This window comes from Pteropus vampyrus, unplaced genomic scaffold, assembly GCF_000151845.1.
Source record: "Pteropus vampyrus isolate Shadow unplaced genomic scaffold, Pvam_2.0 Scaffold31, whole genome shotgun sequence".
NCBI classification, from domain to species: Eukaryota; Metazoa; Chordata; class Mammalia; order Chiroptera; family Pteropodidae; genus Pteropus; species Pteropus vampyrus.
This window is the reverse complement of record NW_011888812.1, coordinates 10,209,500-10,228,315: the sequence shown is the minus strand read 5'-3', so window position 1 is coordinate 10,228,315 and position 18,816 is coordinate 10,209,500. Positions and strand designations below refer to the sequence as shown.

The 18,816-nt window shown below is 40.1% G+C and overlaps 2 protein-coding genes across 6 annotated transcripts in view; both read left to right on the top strand.

Moving 5' to 3' along the window:
- LRP4 (LDL receptor related protein 4) overlaps positions 1-3,127 on the top strand; it is a 45,656-nt gene extending 42,529 nt beyond the window's left edge. For all 5 annotated transcript variants that reach the window (XM_023528755.1, XM_023528753.1, XM_023528754.1 and 2 more), the window contains one exon: positions 607-3,127. In XM_023528755.1, coding sequence (XP_023384523.1) covers positions 607-939 — 333 coding nt within the window. In that variant the 3' untranslated portion in view covers positions 940-3,127. The remainder of the gene's footprint in view (positions 1-606) is intronic.
- Positions 3,128-9,885: 6,758 nt separating this feature from the next.
- The window catches only part of CKAP5 (cytoskeleton associated protein 5), an 87,254-nt gene continuing 78,323 nt past the window's right edge, over positions 9,886-18,816 (top strand). The window contains exon 1 of the mRNA XM_011356934.2: positions 9,886-9,976. The gene's annotated coding sequence lies outside the window, so the exon portion shown is untranslated. The remainder of the gene's footprint in view (positions 9,977-18,816) is intronic.

The window sequence follows — 18,816 nt, the reverse complement described above, 5'->3', positions numbered from 1 at the left end:
TCTTACCTCCTAAAACTTTTCCCCTGAACAAAACTAGAAAGAAGAGGATTAAGAATAAAATAGCACAAAAATATCTTAACATCCTGAATAAATGTCCATATAATTTCTTTTGTTATTTACTTCTAATCATGTGTATCAGCATGCTATTCTATTAATAAACTACAGTAACAGTGTAATAATAGCTAACATGATTTAGTGCATCTTATGTGTCAAGCACCTACTATCTGCATTCCATGTATTGCCTCAGTTTCCCCTCACAGCAGTTGGTTATGAGGTATGGATACTGTTATTCTCCCCACATTGCAAATGTGGAGGCTGAGTTTTAGAGATAGTACGTTATTTGCCCCAGGTGACATAGTCAGTGGGTGGCTGTCGTAGGACTGGAAGCCTTCTCCCTGTGTGATAATGGTAATAATCACTATAGCCGCTCCTCTCCTTTTAGGCTAAACTTCATCTCTTTGCTCTGATCAAGTTTCCTCATTTGTCTGTGGGATCTCTGTGCTCTTCCTGCCCGCTCTTACCCCATCCACTTCCTTTTTCAGTTCACCATGAGATCCTTTATAGAGTGCCAACCAACTGACCATGTCTCCCCACTCTCCATCCTAGGGTGGACCTGACCATAACTACACCAAGGAGAAGGTCAAGATTGTAGAGGGAATCTGCCTCCTGTCTGGGGACGATGCTGAGTGGGATGACCTCAAGCAACTGCGCAGCTCAAGGGGGGGCCTTCTTCGGGATCATGTATGCATGAAGACAGACACGGTGTCCATCCAGGCCAGCTCTGGCTCCCTGGATGACACAGAGACGGAGCAGCTGTTGCAAGAAGAGCAGTCTGAATGTAGCAGTGTCCATACCGCAGCCACTCCCGAAAGACGGGGCTCTCTGCCAGACACAGGCTGGAAACACGAACGCAAGCTCTCCTCAGAGAGCCAGGTCTAAGTGCCCGTGTTCCCCTCCCTCCCTGCCTCTTCCTTCTCCTTTATGGATGTCCAGTTCTTGTGCTCACTTATACAACAGGCCCCTTCCTATGTGCTCGTTCCACTCCTCCTCATCCCACCCCATAACTGCTCCCAAGCCCTGCACGGGAACTGTTTCCATCTGAGTCCATAACTACCTTTGCACAGGAAATGATGGCACATCCGAGAATTTAGACCTGGATCTTACCACGAACCTTGCCTCTTGCACTCCGTCCTGAGCCCCCCAAAACTAGGCTCAGTAATGATTCCTCGTCAGTACAGAGCTTCACTTCCCCTTCCCCTGGTGCCCTCAGCACCTGCCCCACAAGAGCTAATCATCCAAGACTGCATACTCCTCTGTCAGAGCTGGGCTGACCACTTCTCTGAGAAAAGTGGCCCACCAGGGGCAGGGGCAGGGGGTTATGGGTAAAGAGAGATGAAGGATAGAGGCTAAGAGGAGGAAGAGGAGTCAGCCCAGTTGGTATGGGCATCTGGGAAACCTCTAGCCTCAAGTGCATTGATAACACAAAAAAGCTTTCAGGGGTGGTTGGGCCTAGGTGTGTCCTGTCCATTGCTGGCAATGGATATTATTTTCACTCTAAGAGTTGCTGTGTTTCAACTGGTGAGATATGGGTATGGCTCAAGTTATTCTTCCTCTTCTTAGAATGTCTGGAGCCTTTTCTACCTTCAGATGCCTGGAGGCCCCAGCGTGGCAGCTGGCTGACATGAATTCCTTCCTGGTGCCACCATTCGCCAGTACTTTCCTAAGTCTTTGACTCTGAGTAACCAGGTTGTGAGCTAGTAGCTTGAATGAATGTGGGGCCCTGAGGGCTAAGCCTCTGCAGTGTCTGAGAAGCACTGCCTGGCCCAAACATACCATATCATCTGAACTTTAATGTTCTGCCACTCTCCCCCTCCTCATTCTCTGGGATTCTGAGCATAGAGATCCTGAAACAACCTTTCAAAGAAGGGCCAGACGTTTTCATAAATGGTCAGGAAGAGTGATTGGGTAAGAGACTTGGGGTTCCCAGGGCCTAAAGGGAAGTATCCATGAGGTCGAACTTCCTGTGTTCTCTCTCAGGTGCTCAGGGATCTAAGTTAGTGAACAGGGAGCCTGTGGCTATGTATGGTAAAGTTCCCATTCCAACTTTTTTTCCCAGCTGAGTGACTTATTTTCCATGCTGAGATGCCCTCTCTTGGTTCATGCTTATTTACACAAAGGGCGCATGTCTCATGCTAGTATCAGGGGAGTTGAGACTTTTTTCTGTCCTAAAACTTCCACCTAGCTCTTCTCTCTCCCTCCCTCCCTCCCTCTCTCCTTCTCTCTCTCTGCCTAATTTGGTTTTTCTAACCTAGCCTTCTGGCACCTCTGGTGAGGAGGGCTACTTAAAGATGCTCAATGTGGGGCAAGGACTAAAAAAAGTAGAGAGAACCAACTGATGTAGCCATCTCGACCTGAGGCAGATCCAGACCTCTTCCACCAGAAATTAGAAACGACAGAAGACAGCAGGGGCTGAGGATGGAGGGGAGGGCTTCTACGTGAAGTTTCCCGATTTGAAATATCTCCTATGGTTATTGGTATTGAGAAATCAGCTGTCAAATGTGAGTGGAAAAGGAAGATAAGAGCAAACCTTTCCTGGCCAGTTCTAAGACTGCTAGAGACAGGAGCGAAGCCCTTAGCCCTGCTCTCGGCAGCCAGCCTCAGGTCTAGGCCTGCACAGGACAGCCAGGCCAAGCCAAGAAGGCTTTTCCAGTGCACAGCACTAGAAAGGTGGGGTGCCACTTCCAGGACAAAAGGGGATATTTCTTCTACACTTGATGGGGCAGTAAAAGAAGGAGCACTTTGGGTCCTCAGATTCACGGCTGGGGACTGGAGGAAGTAGAAAAGTGGCATTTTCTTGATTGAAAAGGGGGAAGGATCTTATTGCACTTGGGCTCTTCAGAATGTAGAAAGGACATATTTGAAGAAATATCTATTTGAGCACTGATTTACTATGTAAAAAGCAAAATCTCTCTGTCCTAAACTAATGGAAGTGATTCTCCCGCGCTCATGTGTAATGGTTTGAACGTTACTCACCGGAGAGATTGGACTTTCTGGAGTTATTTAACCACTATGTTCAGTATTTTAGGACTTTATGATAATTTAATATAAATTTAGCTTTTCTTAATCACCTTGCCTGGCTTGGAGTCATGACTAATAACTGCACCTGCTTTCTCTGGAAGACCCACACTGTGGGAAACCTGCTTGCGGATATCACCCCCTATGTCCTCTGAGGATGTAGGGATGGTGAAGAGCAACAAATGGTGTGAGGTTCCTGGCTGGAGGTTCAGCTCATCTTGAGAAGACAGGTGAAGACCAGAGTTCATCGGTTTCTGAAATCCTTATTTCCTCTAAGGAAGGATGGCAGATAGATTTCATTTTGAGTACCGACTCTAATGGGTCGGTAGTGGCTGCTCGACATCCTGTCCCGACTCAGTGGGAAAAATGTCACAGTCTTTGGTGACATCTCCTTCGGCACCAGAAGGAAGTGTCGTGACGTATATAGCATGTATCTTCTATCTTCTGTTTCTGTTCTAGGTCTGTGAGTGTCACAGAACTTGACTTTGCCTTGCAGTGATGGTCACTGGCAAGACTACCTGACGTAAGAAAAGTACAGGAATGGGGACAAGAAGAGCTGATTCCAGTCCTAGATCTGCCACTAGCTCTGTTCAATCTTAGTAAAGTTTCATAGTTATCTGAGAATGGAGCGAACGAACACTAAGATTCCTCTTATTTCTAAAAAGCTGTCTCCTCTTAACTCATCCACTATATCTCAAGGTTAGAACAAGGAGTTGGTGACCCCCTCTCAGGTTCTCTGGACATACCTCTCAATGAAGATAGGGAATCATACAAGATATAAAATTTGGTGTTAAGACTCAATAGTTCATTTTCTAAACCACAAACCATTTTAAGAATAATGCTCCCATTCATTTCTCTCCTACTGTGAGCCAAGCACTGCTCAAGACTGACCAAAGAGCTTAGGGTCTGGCAACAGAGTTCTCCCCTCTTCCCCCAAAAACAGAAGAAAGGAAAAGAAAGCAAGACATACTGAAGCCTCTTATATTTAAGTACAAGAAACCTGAGTATAAATTACAGTATATAGTTCTTACAACTTCAGTGAGGGATAGGTGTGCTAGAACAAAAACAAGTAGAATAGCTCAAGGACAACCATCTCCTCACTCCACAATTTTTTTAGGGGGCAAAAAAAACAAAGAGAAAAGGACATTTTAAACCCAGCCTAAAGCACAAGCCTGTATACCTGTAGGAAGTGTCCCCTCCCAAAGCCTCAGGGTTACAGGCCAGGCCATGAACAAGGACCTCGAAAGTTAGAAACGCAGGAAGAACTTTTCAAACGGGAAGAAAAAAAATGCAGTGAACACACACTATTTGCTTGGAAAACTGGAGATGTTTCCAGGAGAACGAAGTTTGGTGACTGCATTTTTCTACCTTGTGACCACATCAGCCAATTTAGTCAGGCATTTAGCACTGTGTAACCTTAGAGGTCCTGCTAACCTTTGATTGTCTTGTTGCTTCAGCAGGGGATGGGAGAGGAGAACCAAGCTGGCCTGATGGCCCAGGTCTTGACAAGAACTTGTGGCAAATGAGAATTTAGTAACAGCGTTTTCAGGTGATAAAAATGCGGTGGCTCTTAGTTTCCTTTCCTGAGGAGTAAAATGAAAAGGTTAAACCAGATGATTGCTAAGGTCATTTCTAGTCTGAAATTTGTATTATGTTCCTTCCAAGAAATCCTGGGGATAAAACAAGGGTTGAGAATTCCTTGTCTGATTCTCTGGATATAAAACCTGATAAGTAAGGGGACTGATGAGTCAAATTCTAACAACCTGGGCATATTTTTACCAGCTAATTATATTCACAGTATAGTCACTGCTCTTCTTGCTATATTATATGAACAAATTGTGGAAGCTAAGATGAAAAGATCTCTGTGGCCCGTAGAGAGTTGTCCATGGCATGAGCTGAAGGTTTCACCAAACCTAGGCCTATATAAAACAAAGTCAGTGCTGCATAGAAACTTAGAAAAAGCATGTATAAGAGCTGAGGGTGCACAAGGTTCAAGGGCATCTAGTAAGCTTTAGTTATTTCTACTTATGGACATGATTTTTAAAATGTGGTTTAAGCCCTTTATATAGCTAAGAAACAGTCTACAAGTTTGTCTTTATATGTGAAGATGACTCAACTGGTCCACTTAATAGGATGTGTGTTAGGGATGTTTCAGGCAGCCTTTGTTTTGAAACATTCCCTCACTCACCCATTCATTTTCTCTCCAGATCTTTCTCCTGTTAACCAGCTGGCAGAGGCTAAACAGAGCTCAGCATAGGAAAGAGAGTTTTATTTCCAGTCAAGTCTCCAACTCACAACTTTGGACTCCATGACATGATGTTAAAACAGATCCAGGCAGCCTAATTAAGGGTCTGAGTTTAAACCAAAGGCTGAAGTTAGCCCTAAGCTACACAATCCACTTATTTCATCTTATAAGACACAAAAAGCTAAGAACTTACTTATCATGCCATTCTCAATGGTTTTTCCCTTCAGCTCCTAAAATGCTGTTGACAGCCTACTAATGAGGTCCCTATCTCTCCCTTCTACTTTCTTCCTCTTTGGTGGGGCTGACATTTCTGTGGTCAAAATTCTTGGAAAGACTGCATTTGAGGGCTATGGGAAAATGGGCTGAGGAAAAAAAAAAAGGATGTTAATTCCTTCATTCAAACAGCACGTATTAAATGCAACCAAGTGCAAGCTGAGATGGGCTTCGCAGTCTTGGAGGCCAGTCAAGGCACTAAAACCTGTAGCCACTTGAGATCTGTGTTAATGTCCCCACTGCTATCTCTAAGGAATAATGCAGGGGGTACCTGGACGGAAAGGTGAAAGGAAGTTAATCATTGAAGCTGTTCCTCTTAGCCTGGATATATGGATCTATGTCCCATGGCAGATATGTTTCAAGAAGAATGCAGCTTATGATTTTGATGGAATGAGCACTGTCCCAACCCTAGCAGGCTTTTCAGAAATACCCAGCACAGTTATTCAGCAACCACAATGTTTGGTGTTTGTTTCCTGCTTCCGGTTGCAATAATATAGTGTTCACTTTGATCTCTAATGTCCACAAGGGTTTCACTGCCTTATTAATACTTGTGTAGCACTACTGAGAGGCCCCTAGAATAAAGTAGGCACACGTCACTCTAATAAACACATAGATAAATGCTATTTCATGATAATCCTGGACTATAAAAGATGACTGGCCAAACATATATTGAACACCTACTATGGGCAAGGTGCTGTATGAGGTTTCTACAAGACCCTACAGGATCTGCCATTCCTCTCTATTTTCTATCTGACCTTATCTACTATACTCCTACTGTCAACTGCATACTCTGCTCCAGCTATACTGGCCTCCCTATTTCTCAAACCTGCCAGATATGCTCCCAACTGAGGATCATTACATAGCTGTTCCCTCTAGTTGGCACTTCCTTCCTCCAGATATACTCAGGGCTAACTCCTTCGCCTTCAAGCCTTTGCTCAAATGTAATCTCAATGAAGCCTACTTCTGACCATCCTTTATAAAATTATAGTCTTTCTAATCACAGTTCCAAATCTCTTTTATCTTGTATTCTTTTTCTTTTACCATTGCACACATTGTCTTATACCATATGTTTGTGTTGTCTGTGTCCTCATTATAATGTGAGCTCCATGTGAGGAGGGATTTGTTTGTTTGTTTGTTTTGTTCACTGATTATCCCAAGCTCCTAAAACAATTCCTGCACATACTAGGTGCTCAATAAATATTTGTTGAATAAATGAGCAAATGAATGGGATCACACAACTATTGTCCACCTTGTAGTAGGGCTGTACCTAAACTATCTGAAATAAAAAGGAATTTTGACATCTTGTTCTAAAACTCTCTGTGACCCAGACTCCCCACGTGCTTTATTGAGCACATTTCAGGTTACCATCACCCTCTCCTTACATATAATCTTCCATTTATTTCTGATAATATTTAAATAAAGTAAACATGCCAATGGCCAACAACTTGGAGAAGACTATTTCTATATATTCACAGCCCATTTTTAAAAGGTTTCTGTGACCTTTTTACTCTGATTTGTTCCTCTCCTTCCCCTACCTATGCAACTGTCCTCAGGCTCCCATCTTCTCACTCTCTTCACTTTCTCATTCTGGTCTCATCCATTACCACAAGTTCATCTTTCACTCTACAGAGGTGATTCCCAAATCTGTATCATGTGAGCTCTAGTCTCTTCTGCTAGCTCTCATTCTTTATTTCCTAGGCCTAGTTAGACTACTCCATTTGAATGTCTCACCAATACCCGAATAAACAGGTCTAAGACTAACCTCCTTGCCATCCTTTAGAGACTGGCTTCTCCTGACTTTCTACTTCCATTTGGGCAATTACCGCCTCCCAGTCCCTAGTCTCAAATCCCAGCACACTCTTTGACTCATTTCCCTAAATGGCCCCACCCTCACTTTTACACCTAATCTGGTTGATTGCCAAATCCTTCATTCTTTCTTGAATCTGTTCTCATCATTTCCAGGGCTGTTACCTCACATCGAACCCCTAAATCGGCTCTTAACTGTAACCCATTTTAGACAATCAAGCTAATTATTTTTCTCAAAGTGCAATTCTGATTTTGCTACTCCCTTGCTTAGAAACCTTCAACAGCTCCCCATTTCCTAAAGTACAAATTCCTTACCCTAGTACTCAAGACCCTACAAGCATTGTTTTCAACTTTCTCAAGTTTGTGTCCCACTACTTCCTAATATGAATCCTGTTCTAAAATCAAATCCACATGTTCAATTCCCTGCATACAATGTGCTTTCTTGTCTTTGTGCCCTTGCTCTTGCTTTTCCGGCTACTAGACATTCTCCCTGCTCCTTCTATTAAAAAAATAATAACGTCAATGGTAAATCGTTTCCCTCCCTATCAAGCCCCCCACTAGTGTCTTGAAATTCCAGGATTTTTTTTCAACCATTTTCAGACATGCACACAGATACACATATATTTATAACCATAATAGAATCATTCCATATGTGCTTTTCTGCAACTTACTTTTTTTCAATCAAATAAAGTTTGTGCATTTTCTACACCAGCACAGATTAACCACATTTGTTTTAACAGTTGCATGTACCATAATTTATATAATAAGTATCCTATGAATGGACATGTAATTTCCAGGGTTTTTTTTTTTTCCCCTCTAGATTAAGCAGTGAATATCTTTGGACTTTTTTTCCATAGTTGCATAGATCCATAGAACAAATTCCTAACAGTGGCATTATTGGGCCAGAGATTATGTACATTTTACATTTTAGTAACTACTAATTCATCCTTCCAAAAGTTTGCACCAAGTATACTGTCTGGGAAATTTTTCCCTTCTTTAGTTCTTGTGGCTGGTGGAATAATTCAAATGGCATATAGCAGATTAACAGGAGAAAATCAAATTTTAATACATGTTCACAGGGAATTCACATAAACATAATTACAAAGAGAATGAGACAAAATGAGTTATACAGGTCATTTTGGACTAAGGAGGGGGAGGTAGGCAATTCACAGGTAGATGAGAAAGGGCAAACATTTGGCAAACAAATTCTTACAGGGCCACCCAGAAACAACGGGACAAAGGAGAATCTAGCAGAACAGATTTTTGCTTGGATCCTCCCAGTCTGCTACACTTCATTCATACATGTTAAGGTGAATATTTAAGGTTCCTTTCCTGAAGCATGTTTTTTCATCTGAATCTCTTTAGGGGAAGGCAAAAAAAAAAAAAAATTCTTCCTGTATTTGTTGGGCTTTAATTGTTTTCAGCTCAAAATAATCTGCATGCTAGGTAGTGGCACCTTCTGGGGAGACTGGCTCCTGAACCCTACAATTCTCTCACGAACAGTCAGTTTGAGTATCTGTTTCTTAAAATCTTGGATAACAAAAAGTTGTTAAACTTTTCCATCTTTGCCAAATTGATAGATTAAAAAAATGCTTGTTTAATTACTTTTACCCATTCCCTTTCCATTTTTTAACCTGTTAGGTAATTACATGTCCTTTAAATCTCAAATAAAAAGTCCATCCCCTTCACAGATCCCTCATCAAATTTCTCCCATCGCTAAGTATCTACAGCTTTTCTTTTATATAGTCTCATACTGCTTTGAATTTTAATGACTATATGTCTCATTCCTCTGACCAGTGTAGTCTGCAAATTCCTTGGAAGTAAGACCGTGATCTTATCCGTAGGAAAACTGAATGTACAGCTGAAAAATAATTTTAGAGATCATATTAACCAAGTCTTTCATTTTTATAAATAACAGGAGTATTAAAGCTTTTGCAGAATGGGTTAGTGTTCAAAGGACTTTCCTAGACAATTAGTTATACTAAATCTTCACGTTAAGCTTGTAAGGAAAACATCGTTATCCCCTTTTACAGATGAGGAAACTAAGCTCCGGATTAAGAAAGTGATTTCCTTAGAGCAGGTCCAAGACTGGACTCTAACATCCTGCTCCATTCACTGCTCCTTCCACTATATCCCAGCTGCTTCTCTTGTCTCCCTCACACATTTAGCTGCACAAACATTATTTGGTAAATGAAATGACTTTTTAAAAAATTGCCAGGTGTTGACAGCAGCTTAAATATCTGTAATTAAACAAAGCAAACATGTTGATGGTCGAGAACGCACAACTAACTTGCTACACTCCTTTCGCAATATATTTTCCGGGTGGTCTACAGTTTTCGCTCCAGCGACCCCATTCCCACCCGCGGAGGCAGCGCGAGTCCCCAAGGAAACACGGCTGCTCGCGGTCCCTTTAAGGCTGCGGGCGGCGCGTGCCCACAGTCCCTTCAAATGGACCAATAACAGGGCGATGGGCGGTCCGTCGAGAACCAATAAACAACGAGGACACTGCGGGGTGTGCGGCGGCCCAAGCGGTTTCAAACGGCTTAGAGCAGGCCCCTCGGTTCTGACCCGGCGGAGGTGAGTGGTAGGTGGGCTCGACCCACCAACCCCGGCCCTGAGATCCCGGCGTCGCGCGCGCCGAGGGTCCCTGAATCCCGGGCGGGAGGCCTCGACAGACGCGCGCCTCGCTCGCCCCACGAACCCGGCGGGTCTGAAGCGGCGAAGCGGGGCGGAGGCCGGGGGACCCGCGGCTGGGAGGGCGTGGGGCGTGGGCGCTCGTGAGCTGCGGAGGCCGGGACCGGGATCTGGATGACCCGAGCGCGCCGCAGCAGGGTGCGGGCGGCAGCTTCTGAGGGATGCGGGAGGCACAGGGCCGCGCCTGGCCGCTGAGGGTGTTCCGGGACTGGGGCGGGGACCCTGCGAAACGGCCCGGCAACGGTGCCCATCGCGTAATTGTTAAATGAATGAATGAGTGAATAAGAGCCTGTGAGGGCCGTGGTGGTTGTGCAGGGCCTGATCGCCTCAGAGCGTGACAGGGACAGCGGTACTGGGGCCTGCCTGCGCACCTGTGTCCCTACCGGCTTGCTGCGATTTTAACAATTCTGATCCTACCGCTCCGCCCTTACGCCTACTTTCTCTCGCAGATGCGCCTGTAGAGTTCAGGTATCTTTCCACTTCTGAAGGTTTGAGGATCAAATACAATAGCCAGCAGTTTAGGTTAAACACAGCTTGGCACTTTAAGGTGGGGGCTCGGTGAACTAGATTCTTACTGTTTTAGCTCTTACTCTTGACTGTTGAGATAGCTACCCTGCAATCGTGGTAATTGTCAGGCAGGATTTAAATGCATCCTGTTTTGTTTCTGGAATTGAAAATGATGAAAGTGATGTTGCCAGAGTGGCTACTGAGTGTTAGAAAACATTCGCGTTGATGAATCTTAACAATGAGTTTTTCATTCAGCATCAATAGAGGATGAAGTGGTTTTTGCAGAACTTGCCCCAAATTTATGCATGACTCTAATTTAATTCTCATGGGAACCAAGGCATCAAATCTTGGCCCAGAAATACTGCCTGTCTTATTTTATACATAATTATAGTAATTCAAAATTCATTTTTGGAGAGGTGAATTCCTGTCTCCGTTTTCATTACCCTGAAAAGTCCTTCTTTGACCTAAAGAGCTGATAAATTAAGCTACTAATCTTTTGAAAATTTTAAGAAATCTAAAAGGTTTGGACTTTCCTTAAGTGACTGGACAAACTGCGATGTTGGTTTTATAAAATTTAATGATATAGAGAAAGGTGAAATCAATATATTTTGCCAGTATAAATTAAACCTAGCTGGTAAACTCATGAGAAAAAATTTTTTACACAAATTTTTAGAAGTCTTTTCATTCAGGCAATGTCAAGCAAAGGTATTTCATAACAATTAATGTAACTTTATTACTTTCAAAGTTTTGATCATCAACTTTGAATTATGAACAGTGCTATAGCCTTCTACAACTGACAGCTCAGTTTTGGCAGCAGAGTTTTAATTGCAATAAATTTGAATACCTTAATATTATGAACACTGTCCTAGGTTTTGGGGAGGCAATTAAAAATAATAAACATCTTTAACAATGCCTTAGGATATTGTCGGGGAATCTTGATGGGGAATGAAAACTTTCTTTATATTGGAGTAAAGCCAGGCTCTCTTAGGCTCCTTTGACTTAATGGAGTCTCATTCGTTCATTCAACAAATATTGAAATTGGTGCCTACTGTGTGTTAAATATTGTTCTAGAGTCTGGGAATAGACTAGTGAACCAGAAAAAGACAAAGCCTCTGACCTAAGAGAGTTTGACAATTTTATCTCTCAAACAATTTGCTCTAGCAAACTGTAGTTTCTGTAATCCCTCTGGCCTAGCTCTGGTTCTTGAACAAAATTAATGCTCAAATTACTTTTACCAGCAGTGGCTGACATTTATTGAGTATTCACTGGCTGCCACATTTTATCATTTTTAATCCTCACAACTTTTTACAGATGAGGAAACTGAGTCTTAGAAAGGTTTTGAAACTTGTTCAAGATCATACAATAGATAGAACCTGAATTTGAACCCAAGTTAGTCTGTCTCCAGGGTTTTTGCTTTTAATATATGGTTGTACTATATGAAGTAATGAGATCTGTTAAGGAGAATTCAGGAGCAATTTCTGGGTGGAGTCTTTGTTTTATTAATTCTTCTGTCAGAGATATGATGAAATATAGATGATAGGCATGGTAGTTTTTAGAGGGAAGATGGGGCAGTTCAATATACAGTATTTACCATATGGGAGATGGACAGCTGTGATAGTGGAGGGAGAGCATAAAATTAAGATTTTGATCTAATTATTATTGATGGATTCCTGGTAGTCAGTGTTGGAGAGGTTTGCGATTCTTAAATGATTCTCATATTCTTTACCTCTAGAGTTCAAGATGTGTTACTTAGTTCATTCCTGTCAGGGCAGTTGCCCTGTCTACTTGAAATAGCTCAAACATTAAGTTCATTCTTTTTGGCCTTTCAGTTTGCTGTTCTCTTCCTAAAACTTCCCACTCTGTTTTACCCCTACCTCAATCCTGTCTTTGTATTCAGGCTCTACTCAGGTCTCAACTCAAATGTCATCTTCTTAAAGAGGCATTTTATAAGCTCCCAATTAGAGTAGTCCTCTTGGTCACTTTTACTTTACTTCTTTATTTACTTCATAGCATTTATTGCTATCTGAGAGGTCGTTTATTGTTTGCTTGTATATTGTCCGATTTCCTCACAGAAATGAAAGCAGAGCACAGATTTTCCCCCTCTTCTATCTGTGAGGTTACCTCAGTGCCTCAAACAATGCTTGTAACAAAAAGGTGGTCAAAAAATATTTGTTGAACAAAATTGGCTAAACCCATCATAGCCTTCTCTATATGATAAAGACTGTATAACTAAAGCCAGCTCTGTTACTGTGTCTTTGGATATGAGCAGTATCTTAACAGATGAATTTGGAAAGTCTTTAAGAAAACTGGAAAAGTAGTAGCTTTAATGTTTATGTCAACTGGGAGGGAAGGAAGATCTGGCGCCCCATCCCCCTACTTTAATTTTTTTCAGTTTTTAAAAACTTTCAAATCTGTAGAAGTTTTTAGGGGTACAGATAAAGTATATTGTTGGATGTCCCTCTGTTGGAATTGTCTGACATTTTTCTCATGATTAGATTGGGGTGTGGGTTTTGGGGAGGAAGATCACAGAGATAAAGTGTCATTTTCATCATATACCAAGAATACGTACTATCAGCATGATTTATGGCTGTTGATTTTGACTTCGATCACCTCCCTGAAGTAGTGTTTGTCAGGTTTCTCCACTGTAAAGTTACTTTTTTCCCTTTTCCATGCTCTCCTCTTTGGAAGGAATTAACGATGTGCAGCCCACATTTAAGGGCTCCCTGTCCTTTAGGGTAGAGTATCTACATAATTTATTTGGAATTCTTCTGCGTGGGAAATTTATCTCTCATCATGTTAAAATTTAGTCAGATATTTATGTCAGCATGGATTAAAGGATATTTATTTTATATTTTTAGTCATATTTCAATGCCGTGTTTTGTTGCTCAAATTGTTCCAGCTTTGTCTATTGAGAGCTTTTTCAGTTGGCTTCTCTGCCCCTTTAATATACCCACACATCAGAGTGTGAGTGTGTATGTTGGTGTGTGTGTGTGTGTATTGTTTTATTAATTATTATTATTATTTTTTAGCATTTTCTTATTGGCTCCAGGCTCATCTTGTATATTTCTTGTCACAGTGCTAAAACCAGCATTTCTCCAAGAAGCTCTGGTTCCTTTTATTGGAAAATGGTATAAGAAACCAAGATCTGGGAACTAAGTGTTCTGCTACTGGATTTTTGTTTCTCTGAAGTCCTTTCAGCTAACAAAGCAAAAAAAATATGTATGTCCTAACTGAGGTATATAGATGTGTTTATAAATATTTCTATATGTAGCCATCTGTAACTACATTAAGTTAAACACTAGTTCTTGCTGGTATCTCCAGCTCTAATCTGTTACACATAGGTCATTCTAGACTTTTCCCCTTGCTGATCTCTGAATATCCACTCTTCAACAGTGAGAAAGAAATCTGGCTTTCACCACTCACTGTCCAATCCATTTACTAAATTGTTCAATTCCAGTATACATGTATAGCAGTATCAAAATTGTTAACCCATATTCCCATAGGAAACAACTTTATCAACTAGAATACAGTGCTTATGTGCAGTTCCTTTGCCTTTGGTCTTACAGACTCTATACATTTCCGAAATTTACCTAGGTCGACACCTTTTCACCCACCTCCTGCAGGGAGGCTATTTCATTTGTAATACAGTTAGATTCTTTTGTCACAGTCTGCATTCTTTTCTGGGATCTCCCAACCTCCTAATTTTAAAATTAGCATACATTAAAGTTCATTCTTTATGTTGTAAAGTGCTGTAGCTTTTGATAAGTGCATAATGTCATTTATCCAACCATTACAAATTCATAAGAATAGTTTCACTGCCCTGGACATTCCTTGTACTTCACCTGTTCACCCTTTCCCTTCTCCTCCATCCCTGGCAACCACTGGTCATTTTATTGTTTACATAATTTTGCCCTTTTTCCAGAATGTCACGTAATTGGGATCATGTAATATATACCCTTTTCCGACTGACTTCTTTCATTTAGCAATATCTAACATTCTCATGTCTTTTTGTAGCTTGATAGCTCTTTTTTTTGGCTGAATAACACTGTATAGCTGTATCATGGTTTATCCATTCACCTGTTGAAGGATATCTTGGGCACTTCCAGTTTTTGACAGTTATGAGCAGAGTTGCTATACAAATTTGTATACAGGTTTTCGTGTGCATATACATTTTCAGTTAATTTGAGTAAATTTCTGGTTCTACAAGATGCTTCAGGCTCATCTTGTGTTTCCTCTGCCCCAACCTTAGAATCAGCCATTTCTCCCAGTAGCCCTGGTTCCTTTTATTGGACAGTGGTACATAGAAACCAGGATCTGGGTGCTCATTGTGCTCATTCCTGGGGTGTCATTGTTCCTAGGCCCTCTCAGTGGACAGAGCTAATATAGGTATGTGTACTGACCCATGAATATGTACATACACATAGTTGTTTCCATGTCTGTCTGTTTATATTAAGCTAAACATGAATTCATACAGTTTTCCCCAGTTTTTAGAGGAAATTTATGTTCCAAACAAAAGTCTTTTTTGTAATTTACTTTTTACTGAGATCTAACTTTCTTCTCCTGATAACACTTTTTAAGTGCCACAGAAAATATTGTTTACCATGACTTGGTAAATAGTTGCTTGTTCCTGGGATATGATCTTTGCTTAGAGATGCATTCAAAGCATAAATTCTGACTCAGTTGGAATGGTCATACATTTTTGGCATAGAGATGATGTCAGATAAGCCATGATGACCTCGTGTCTCTTTCAACATGATTTTTTTTTTTAGATAAACCTACTTTTTTGATGTCTTGATTATGTTTCTTAGAGGTGTGTTATTAATGAAAGTGACTTTTAGATCCTTTCTATAAAGATGAGAAAAAAGTTGAGTAGTCTCAAGTATTTCTTGAAGTGAAATTCATTTGTTTAATGCAGATGTCTTTTTTCCTTTTTTTAATCATAAGACTTAAAAGTAGCATTTTATTTATCTGAACGTTGACTCCCAGGAAATAAACCAGAAACGTCTTTTCAGCAGCCTAAATAAGTATCACAAATTTTATTGACTTCGCTCATATAGATCCAGCTGGTGGCACTGCTACAAGCTAACTACAAGTGCTAGCTTGATCACAGAGGTTGAGGAAAGAAAGCTACAAAATATAACACATTAAAATTCAAAAAAGCCAAATTGGAATCATTTAGTTTTGGTGCAAGAGTCCATCATACCTCTATGGCCATAGATCTCAAGGGTATTGATGTGTTGATTGCTCTAATGGATTATCCTGAAAAGTTTAAACGATTATCAGTATACTTTGTTTAAGAAAACTAAAAAACTTATGTATTTTCTTAGATTAATATGAAAAAAAAAGTTACCTAAAATAATTGGTGTTTCAGGGATAAACCTCTGATACCTGGCAAACTTGGCTGTTTTATCATTTTATGTCCTTATGCACTTGGAGTATGAAGTCTCTCATTTGTAAATTTTAGGAATTTTTTCAGTACTATAATGATACACTTTTCTTTTGGTCCTTTTTAAAAATGTGGTGCATTCCTTAAAAAAAAAAAAAAAAAAAGTCTCTTGAAAATCTCCCAGACTAGAACTAGCACAAGTGCTTCATTTGGAAGTAAAGAACAAATTCTACATCCAGAATCTCTCTGTGCAGTAAATAAAAAGTTTTTTATGCTTTAGAGGACTGCCTGCTTATTTTAAGCAATGTTTAATATGGGAGATTCCTTCAAACAAAATATGGACAGTCTCTTTCAGTATTATGAAATGGCATTTACTTGTTTAATCGTAAATTTTCTTTCTATAGGATAAAAGAAAATAAAGTGCTCGTACACCCAAAGCAGCTTGCTTTAAACCAGAGGAAGTGTGCCTTCCTTGGTTCTAAGAGCTCTAAGCTGACTTAGGCCTTTCTTCGACCAGAGGGCTGAAATGTGGGTTTGGTTAAGTCTGAAGTCAATCTAAAATCCCTAAATTACTCTGAGATGATGCTTATAATAATAATAATGATAGCTACCATTTCCTAAGTGCTTTGTATTTGCCAGACACTCTGTTGGTACTACTTCCTTGCATAGAGTCACTGGGTTTATATGATCTGTCTGTCCCTCTCTTAGCCCCTTTGACCACATGAGTTACAGTTCTGTTTATTACTCTTGCCTAGCTCTTTCAGACTTTCACACAAGTGCCTGTAACATCCCCTGTTATCTCTATACATTTTGCCTTTGCCTGGCTAATTCATATTAATTTCATTCAGTGCTCAGCCTTAAAAAATAGGACTTTCTCAGGGAGACTTTCCCTGACCCTCCAGTCTAGATTAGGTACCCTGTTATACCTTCATAGTACTTTGCTCCCAGGCTACTGTATTGTGCAGTCTGTACTCAGCACATAGTTGAGTACCTACCACAGAGTAACCTTACATAATCTGACAAGTACTCGTATACTTTTGGAGTAGGGGAATAATATGGATACTTGGAGAGATTCTTAACAAATATAAGACAAAATCTTATTTAATCTTCACAACAACAATTAGTTGAATACCATAGTCACATTATTTAACTTCTACGCCTCAGTTTACTCTTCTGTAAAATGGGGATGATAATATCAACTTAGAGTTAGGAGAATTAAATGAGTTAGTACATATGAAGTGCTTAATATAAAGCCTGGCACATAATGCTTTAGAAGTGTCTGTTAAATAAGGAGCCATATGAAGATTGTACTGTTATGATAGATAATGAAACTGAGACTCAGTGTGTGACAGGGCAAGTTTTAGAACTCAGGTCTGTCTAACGCAGAGCCCAGTGTGTCAGATTTAGATTGAATTTAATTGACCAGAAGTCACTACAATAAGATTTGTTGCCAAGCAGCTGTTCTACTGCTATGGCTTTGCCAAAGTGAAAGATTCTAAAATTAAAATTACTCTCTTAATGGATTTTATAATCAAAAAGTAGATAATTGAGAAAACAATGTCAAAAATCTTATAAAATTTCAAAATCTATTACTAAGCGAATTTTCACTTTGAAAAAATTGTACTTCTGAGTTCCATTAAACATATGGAATATATTTTTTCCTGACTCATTTGAAATACACATTCAACATACAAAATTCTATAAACAACTCAAGGAACATATTGTATATTTAAGACTTCTATTATTTGGTGAAATTATGCTGTTTTAGGAATTATATATTAGAGTCAAAATCACTCTGCTAGATGCCGGGGTAATAAATAAGACTCAGTTCCTTCTTTCAAAAGTACATGGTGCCCAGAAACTGTTAAGAGGGGAGAAGTGAGGCTTAGCTTATGGGATGAGTAGAGACTGAACCAGCTTCGAGGTTCCAAGTTGGAGCTTTTAAAAATATTATAAAAATACTGAAGAGTGTATAAAAACAAGGCATCGCTACATATTAAAGTGAAAAGTTCTTTAGCTAGCCCCTTAGACACACTTCTTAGAAATAGCCATGGTTAACAGTTTTCTGTGGACCCTTACAGAAAATTATGTGCCCTCAAATGTGTACAGTGTTGTATTAGTTTTCCATGGCTGCATGTAACAAATTACCACAAATTTGGTGGCTAAAAACAACTGACATTTATTCTTACAGTTCTTGAGGTCAGAAGTCTGAAATTTAGGATGATTAAGTACATTGTTGTAAAACAGATCTCCAGAACTTTTTCATCTTGCAAATCTGAAACTGTATTCATTAAGCAACTCTCCATTTCTCCCTTCCCCCAGCCCCTGATAACCACTATTCTACTTTGTTTCTATAAATTTTACTAGTTTAGATACCTCGTATAAGTGGAATCATATAGTATTTGTCTCTTTGTAACTGGCTTTTTCACTTAGCTTAATGTCCTTAAAGTTCACCTATATTGTTAGCATGTGACAGGATTTCTTTCCTTTTTAAGGCTAATATTCCATTATATGTATATACCACATTTTGTTTACCCATTCATCCTTTGATAGACATGTGAGTTACTTCTACGTCTTGGCTGTTGTGAATAGTGCTATTTTGAACATGGGTGTACAAGTCTCTTTTAATCTCAGCTTTCAGTTCTTTTAGGTAGAATTGGCATTCTATGGAAGTGGGATTGCTGGATTGGATGGAAATATGGTATTCTATTTTAAATTTTTTCAGCAACCTCTATAGTGTTTTGCATAGAAGTTGCACCATTTTACAATCTCAGCAGTTTCCAATTTCTCTACATTCTTGCCAACATTTGTTATTTTCTGTTTTATTTTT